Here is an 8,506-nt window from a genome sequence, read left to right as displayed (position 1 = left end):
GTTTAGTCCATTTCAGAGATATAGAGTCAGTAGCGACTTCAGTCACAGAAAGATTGCGGACCATCTCTGGTTCTTTAAATGAAAAATACATGTAAATTCATGGTATAAAGTTTCAGGCCTTAACAGCAGAATCCTATTGCTACTTAATGCCATTAAGCTCGACACTAACACAAGTTGAAGGTCTGCATATCATACGGAGGTTTGTTTAAGAGTATTAAGACATCCAACAAAAGCAAAAACTAAACAAGGAAAGAACCGAGTCAAAAACCAGTGAGACATAAACAATGTCAGAAAACTAACAAAACATCAAACAAAGTATAAGAAACAGAGAATTGTAGTGACTCACAAAAACTGAAGTCCTAAAGTTAATCACACTTACTGTCTTTGCACATGTCTGTTTTTTTAGGTATCAGTGTGTTTTCTTTATCTGATGTAGGAGAAACTTACTTGTGTAGGAAGATACAAAGACACTGGCTCCTTCAGTACGATTATCAGCAGCTACAGCAGTGACATTTATGTCATATTTTGTACCAGCAGTCAGGTTAGTAATAGTAAGTTCTGTTTCAGCTGATTTCAGCGTCTTATTCCCATTAATCAACTCTACTTTATAGAAGGAGCTGCTTCCCAAAGGTTTAGTCCATTTCAGAGATATTGAGTCAGTTGTGACTTCAGTCACAGAAAGATTGCGGACAATCTCTGGTTCTTTAAATGAGAAATAAAATTACATTAATGGTAGAAATCAATAAAACAGTTACGTTTTGAATTAAACATCATATTGCCATCAGTCCATTCCACTTCATAGAATGAGCTTTTTCCTAATGGTTTAATCCAGGTCAGAGATGTAGAATGATTTGACAAGTATTTAATCTGCAGAAACAGGCAAATAGAAAGGAATGAGAGTTGACAAGCATTACTGTGCCATTTACTGGCCAGGAGGATTTCAAATGGTTGCTATAACCTTTAAAATCTCATCACTACTTTCTTTTTTTAACATAAGTCTGTTTCTTTATCTCTGCAGACAGGCATCATAACTGGTAACGATCTTTCCTACAGATATGATATTAAGTCTCCTTTGCTGCCAATATAATTGATCACTCTACAGAAAGAGATGAGGAAAGAAAGATGGTTGTTTCCTGGTTTTTAAAAAATCATTTTTAAATTGAATGGTATTTCATTTTTAAATTCTATCCATCCATTCATCCACACATTCCATCCACCCAACCACCCATCCATCCATCCATCCATACACCCACCCACCCATCCATACACCCACCCATCCATCCATCCATCCATCCATCCATCCATCCATCCATCCATCCATCCATCCATCCCTATAGTTAATCTATAGTTACTGTATACTGCTTGCCAGATATCAGTTAAGTTGTGGTCAGAAATGTTCTAGATACATTTTTCTTATCCTTTTTTCTCCACCTGTCCATTGACCTCTATAGAAACAGCTGCTTCTTTGTGGTTAAGTCCATTTCACAAACACAGATAATGTGGTTTTATGAATGAAACCAATATCTGTGATTATATCAGGCTCTGTGAAATTAAAAAGATTACGATACACACCCCCTCGAAAAAAAAAGAAAAAGAACAATAACAACAAAAACAGTAAGCTCCTTAATCCAAATGATGATCTTACTTGTAAACTGACACACCATGCTCTGATCACTTTCCATTATTCCTCCAGCTACTGCTGTGACATTAAAACAGTAATGCTCCCCAGGATTCAGCTCATTAATGGTCACATGTGTCTCAGTTCTATTCAAGGTTTCAGTTTTCCACTTTACTCTAAAAACCAGCGATTCACCCGCTGGTTGTATATTCCAGTTCAGAGACACAGAGGTGGTTGTCACACCAGTGACATTAAGACCGACGACTGCTTCAGGTTCTGTTAGTAACAGACAGCAATGTAAGCAAGCAAAAGTCAATTGTTATGCAAATATCACCTTTCACATTATGACTTTGAAATGATATATTATCAGTCAAAAACAATATTCCATTGTATTCATATCTCGACTTCCTTGCACTCAGTTAAAAACAAATAAAAAGTTTGACTTACTTGTATAGATTTCCTTAGTGGCATGCTTTCCTTCTTTATGATCATGAGACGCAACTGCAGTTACATTTATGGTATACAGGGTCCCAGAATTTAGAGCTGTGATGATTTCTATGGTTTTATTCACAGTCTTATTTCTGACATCATTTCCATCGGTCCAGTATAATCTGTAGTGGGAATCCGCTGTTGGGCTCCAGCTCACTTTCACAGAGGATGTTGTGATCTCTGACACTGTGAGATTCAACACTTCTTCAGGTCCTGTAAACCAAACACACTTATTAAACAAATAATTCTTAAGATTACAGATATATAGCATCGTAGCAATATAGCACAATCTGCATTTGGGCTATGCACTCAGAATTATAGCATTGTTAAAAAAACTAACAAAAAAAAACAGTACATTTTAATTCTTTGCCTTCTTTATATCATGACACTTAGAAAATAATGCTTTACATACAAACTTTAAAATTTAACGTGATAAAGGTAGCATCAAATGTTAAAACACACCCCTATTCGTAGTTGGTTGAGCTGTACTAGTTGTAGTTGCAGTTGTTGTGGTTGTAGTTGCAGTTGTTGTGGTTGTAGTTTCAGTTGTTGTGGTTGAAGTTGCCGCTGCTGTGGTGGTAGTTGAGGCTATTGTGGTGGTGGTTCCTTCTGTAGATATTTTTTTAAGATAATAAAAGACAAAAGAGGAGTAGAAGAAGAGATGCATCCATTAAAAAAGCTCAACAGAATCACCTCAGCTATTGTCCTTGGTGATATGAATACAACTAGTAAATTAAAACTTGATAATGTGTTTTATGGGAAATTTTCTTAAATTCATTTTCAAAGAAAATGGAAAAAAAAACATAAAAATAAGACGTGTAAAAAAAATGATCGCTTACCATTCTGTGAGTGAATGTTCTGTAATAAAAGACAGAAAACACATGTATTGAAGAAATTTAAACCAGGAGGGGGCAGCATTTAGCTATAGACAGACACCATCAATTTTTTACCTTTACAGAGAGCTACATAACTTTACAACTGATGAGGTAAATAAGAAAAAAGAAAAAATTAAGAACTAACACAGATTAATTTATCAGTTTTTTCTTCATCACATTTTCTTAACTGTATATCCCCTACTTAAATATGAACACTCAAAGGGTCCTCAATATGTCTAAAACTCAGATCCAAAACACGCGGATAGTGACCTCCCTCAACTTTTCTGTTCTGATTTATTTGAAGGCATTACTTATTTACTCCTGTCTCAGTCTTTCTTGTATATTTATGGTATAAAATTGGACTTACTTAAACCCTACTCTTTATGGAGTGGTCTTTCAATCACAATGTATTTGGCATTACATTCCATATTTCATATTTTCAATCAAATATGACTAATTATGCCTCAGAACATTTGTAGAATTGTTTTGCATCAATTGCATTATGTAAAATCAACTTAATAATATATTTCTTCATATTGGAAAAAAGAATATCATCAGGATAAAGACAAATTATTATTTTTTTATTTAAATCTTCATTTTGTTAAGTTGCAGCTGTTAGTGGTTAAATAAATATACCAATATGTGAAAAATACTTTAAAATAATTAATGTCATCACAAAGAATACCAGGAATTCAAATTTCCATCCCACACATATTTATATACAGCAAGAATTTGGGATACATTTTTTTCTAGCATATTTCTGGTTATTAATTAGACTTTTTTTTATTATTATTCTTGAACCTTTGTGAGGTTGACCATCACATTTTTCTATTTAAATCTTGGCACAATCTTAGTGGGAAAACTGGTATGTGTTGGTAATCAGTTACCTATAAATTAATCAAACATTACCTAGACTAAACCAGGAAACATTTCTAATTTGAAGAATATGTAGCACAGAGGTACACTTGTCTTTACAGTTTGATGTTTCTTTTAAAAAATAGATTTCGCAATTTAATTTAAATTAATAAATTAAGTTTATAGAATTACAGCTATAGCTTTTTTCTAAACAAAAATCCCAAAACAAATAATTTCAATCTTTCTTTGAGGCCAAAAATTCTATTTGTTATCTTAATAAATAATAATAAGAATAATAATAATTTAACTTTATTGATCTCACACTGGAGAAATTTACCTCTGCATTTAACCCATCCCCTTAGGCAGCAGTGGGCTGCCATTGTGCGACGCCCGGGGAGCAGTGTGGGGTTAAGGGTCATGCTCAGGGACCAAGAGTGCAGGCTGTGGAGATCAAACCGGGTACTTGCAACCTTCTCGGAGCACTGCTCTAACCACAAGGCCAACACTCCCCACACTTGTGTCACAGCTTTAAAACTGCAGCTTCGCACAACCCCGTTTTCAATTCACCTCTAGATTTACTCTGGTCTGAAGGAATAACACATTGGTCTGATTCAATATTACTTATTAGCTCAAATTCAAACAAGCCTTCTCGACTGTTTGCTCCTCAGCTGATCATTAAACACATGGCATCATCGCAAAAACCTGCATCATGCATCCCACACAAAGAATGCAAAGAAGGGTGAATGATTAGCCTACAGCACAGATAGATGTTATGGCATTAAAGTTAATACTTTTCAGTGAATAAGCTCATTTGGAAATATGCCAGCCTGAGAGATGATGTTTCATATTTCATAAAAAAAAATGTAACAGTTGAGAGTTAAATTAAAATATTGCTGGTCATGCCTAAGCTGGATTAAAGTGTAAAAAACAGAAGTGACTAAAAAATACGCATAGACATAAATATCTCAAACATGACCAGGAAACAGAACATATTTTTCTATTAATCCACTGCAACCGAAGCATCAGAACAAAGGCAATTCTATTTTTTTTTTCTCTTATTCCCCAAATGGAAAAAACAATCTCCTGTCTGACAATCAAAGTTTTCCCACTGTTTTAATTAAGTTTATTTGATCAGTGAACTATGAAACTAAATTCCTCTAACAACTTTCACCCTGAGAGGATGAAAAGCACATATGAGGAAGTATAGCTGTGGGGGACTGTACCTTTGCTGTTTGTTTGCTTTCAGCTGGTTAATGGAGATTAGAGATTTCTCTTTGTCTGTAGACATCTTTAAATGGTGGTAAGATAATGATCAACATCCCAGGGACAGTTTACACAGGTTCACAAGTTTGCTAATTTCATGCTTAAATTCCCCCCCAACTTAATCTATATATTTCATATTAATGCAAGTATACCCAGCTAATATTTTAATGAAAAAGTAATTCATTTCATTATACACTTAATACATCCTCATCTGTTATGATCCATATTTCAACAAAAGCAAATATCGTGCAATTTGGTCCGCTTTTTTTGGTTTCTTTAGGTATGTTTTTCTACAAATACCAACGACGCAGTGAGTCATGCAATGCGTCCCATGTGTTAAAGACTTCTAAAGGAAAGAATGAGCTGGAATAGCTATTTAAATTTTTTTTCTTTTCCATTTGCCAACAGAAGGATATAGGTCAACAAAATATGCGAAAGCAAAAGAAGATTATCATTACATAGTGTCAAAGCAAAAGGACAAAAACATTTGAAATGAAGCTTTATACGTCTGTAGTAAGTTGATGAGTTATTAAGAAGCAAGAAGGGATTTGACACTCATTTTGCAGTTGTCCCACAAATATCAATTGGAAGTGTAATGATAAATAAAGATAATTATAATACCGTATAACCTCTATTGCAACTAACTTTAACATAACTGACAGCTGCATCTTAGCTTAACATTACAAAATTGCTGCTTTTTGCTGTCATTTCCAATTATTAATAGCTTAGAGAGTTAAACAGGACTTCTCTTTTGCTTAGCTTTGTATTCATGACAGTATAGTAAAATAGGCATCTTTGTATAATCAACCGGTTCTAAACATACCATGAGTCATACACTATCTATACTCAGTTGTTCTTCCTCATAGGAAGTATATGTGATCAGTTTTCGTTTGATTAACTATGTCTCCATCCTAAATAAAGCCATCAATTAAGCATTAGCTTTGTGTTCTTCATCCTTTTTTTAGTGGAATATATGCCTAACCAAATGTTTTTTTTATTTTTATTTTTTTATAAGCTGTGTTTGTTTCTCGAATGGAGCTATGGATATTGCAATCAGTGGCACGTAAATATGACTCAGAAATGATGTATACTAAATTTAGTAAAGATGGGACTAATATTGCTGCAGGCCCTGAAAACATCCCAGGGCTAGTACTAAGAGACTGTCCACACCAGCTTTCTAAAGTGTTGGTGGACATCTTTAACTGCTCACTGTCACTGCCATCTATCCCAACCTGGTTAAAGTCCACGGTGACAGGCCGACCTATAGCTTTGAGATGATAGTCTTAACCTAATCAAGGACTCCATCAATGTTGCTGTGGACCCACATCAGTATGCCTCCTGTACAGAAGGAACCGATCCATGCCACCTCATCACTGTGTGGTATGGCAGCTGCACTGCTGTTGAAAGGATGGCTCAGCAGACGGTTGTTAAGGCTGCTTAGAGGGCTGTAGGGAGCTGCCTTCCCCCCATCTTCGCCCTCTACACATCAATATGCAGAGGGAGGGGGCTCTGCACCATGATGGACTTCAGCCATCCTACATACAGACCGCTTCACCCTCTCGCCTCAGGCAGAAGGAGCATCCAGAGAAAGACCACCAGGTTAAGAAATGGGTTCTACCCTGCAGCTGTTGGACTGCTGAAACTGCACTTCATTCAGCGTCATCTTTTACAGTTCTTATATTTCACACTTATTAAACTGGGAAATTAGTTCAAATTCTGTAACAAAAAAACCACAACTTGAATAATCACATGCATCTGCTTGGCAAACAACAGCACTAAGTAAGCTCACCATTATAGTGCTGAAAATTGTGCACTCAAAAATTGATGTTTTGCATACTGTTGATGTCTGTACAGCACCATGTCTCCAGTAAAGCCGCACTGCTAGTTTTCACAATTACAGCATCACTATTTTTACTTGTAATCTGTGCTAAAGGTTGGCTTTTCTTTTCCTGTATATGATGGAAATATTTTGTAAAACTGCCTAACGGATTAATGCATTTGGCTGAGTTTCCATTGGTAGCCTTTTAGGCATTTTATAAATAACTGAATTTGGTTGTGCTGCAATAGCCTGATAGACCAGACTAAATGCGAGATGAAAGGTGTATTTTAGTCTGGCCCCGATGAATGAGACATTGGAAGATTGTTGATGAGAACAACCCGTTGTTTTTCAAACCATGTCTGTGCCTATTGGCCAACGCTCTGACCAATGAGCTCAACTGACTGTGACGTAGTAAACGACAGGAAGCTGGTGGGGGAGTGTAAACAAACAGCCTGTCGATAAAACAGCAAATACGTCCTTCTTAAAAATGAATGAGCGTAAAGCCTCTTCCTGCTCACGTTCCAACGAAAACCCAAAGTCTTCCAAAACTGATTCCAAAGCTGAATCAAACGAGAACTGTTCAACAGTTGTTTGCTGGATACTTGTTGTGCTTTCTCCAGCGTCGCGCAGCTTCGCGTCACGCCCTCAAAATCCCGCCTGCTTTGCATCCAGAAATTCAAAACACACATCTGCGTTGTGATTGGCCCGTCAGTTCTAGGGCCTGGGGCATTGATCAAGGCTAGACCACAGGCAAAAAATATTTTGGCTGCTTGCGCCTGGGGCTAGTTTACTAGGCTAGTGCTAGAACATTCACTGGACATGACTGATCTGTATAAACTTTGGTGTTACTCTGACTTTATGCCTGGAGTAAATCAGACTCACTTGAACTGGATTCTGAGTACTTGGGTATAAATTCTGCTGTCAAGTAAAATGTTAACAGTGAATGACACTGCAGAGGGGAGTGGGATGAAAGTGCAAGCCCACTGCTTAACCTTGCAGGAATAAAAGCGGGCTTGTTGGGTATTATCACTCACATTTTGAGTACTGGACAAATGTGCAACTTTTACTTCAGAGATTCTCTTTAAGTTCTTAAACAAACATGGATAAAAAAAGAAATCTCTGTTTATAAAACTTGTGTGTAAGGTGGTAGGAATAAAAGAAAATATTTTATTCTAAAGTGATTTATGCCAGCTTTTCTTGCTTGGCCTGTCTTTGGCTTAAAAAAACAACCCACCTTATCGACAGTTGGGCAAAAAGAAGTCAACAGCAGTACACCATATCGCAGTAAAATAAAATGCAATTCCCTTTTAAAAAAATAAACTATCACAAAATAACGTAATTATCATAACTGTGTATCTTCATGTCAGTAGTACATATAGTATGCATTTGATTCCCAGGAGGGCAGGGCAATTAATTGCATTTGCAATAAAATCGCAATTAAACCAAACCATAATTTTCAGATCGCAGAGTTATTAATTTTAAGTCACTCTGTATTTAGCAAAAGTAAGACACTAAATTTCTCACACCAGGCCTTCAAGTGGAGGTAAAACGTGTGAAATGGGTTTTGTTGTCACACAGAAAGGTAGA

At 36.2% G+C, this 8,506-nt stretch overlaps 1 protein-coding gene across 1 annotated transcript in view; it reads right to left on the bottom strand.

The window, feature by feature from the left end:
* Window positions 1-8,506, bottom strand: part of LOC107089466 (receptor-type tyrosine-protein phosphatase eta-like) — a 55,330-nt gene that overhangs the window by 26,597 nt on the left and 20,227 nt on the right. Inside the window, exons 2-7 of the mRNA XM_015382276.1 lie at window positions 2,947-2,965; window positions 2,570-2,716; window positions 2,066-2,320; window positions 1,646-1,894; window positions 448-702; window positions 4-72 (exon numbers count right to left, since the gene is read on the bottom strand). Of these exons, the coding sequence (XP_015237762.1) occupies window positions 4-72; window positions 448-702; window positions 1,646-1,894; window positions 2,066-2,320; window positions 2,570-2,716; window positions 2,947-2,965 (994 nt within the window). The remainder of the gene's footprint in view (window positions 1-3; window positions 73-447; window positions 703-1,645; window positions 1,895-2,065; window positions 2,321-2,569; window positions 2,717-2,946; window positions 2,966-8,506) is intronic.

The sequence above is a fragment of the Cyprinodon variegatus genome, unplaced genomic scaffold, assembly GCF_000732505.1.
Source record: "Cyprinodon variegatus isolate N-32 unplaced genomic scaffold, C_variegatus-1.0 Scaffold254, whole genome shotgun sequence".
NCBI lineage: Eukaryota > Metazoa > Chordata > Actinopteri > Cyprinodontiformes > Cyprinodontidae > Cyprinodon > Cyprinodon variegatus.
This window is presented reverse-complemented; position numbering and strand designations above follow the sequence as displayed.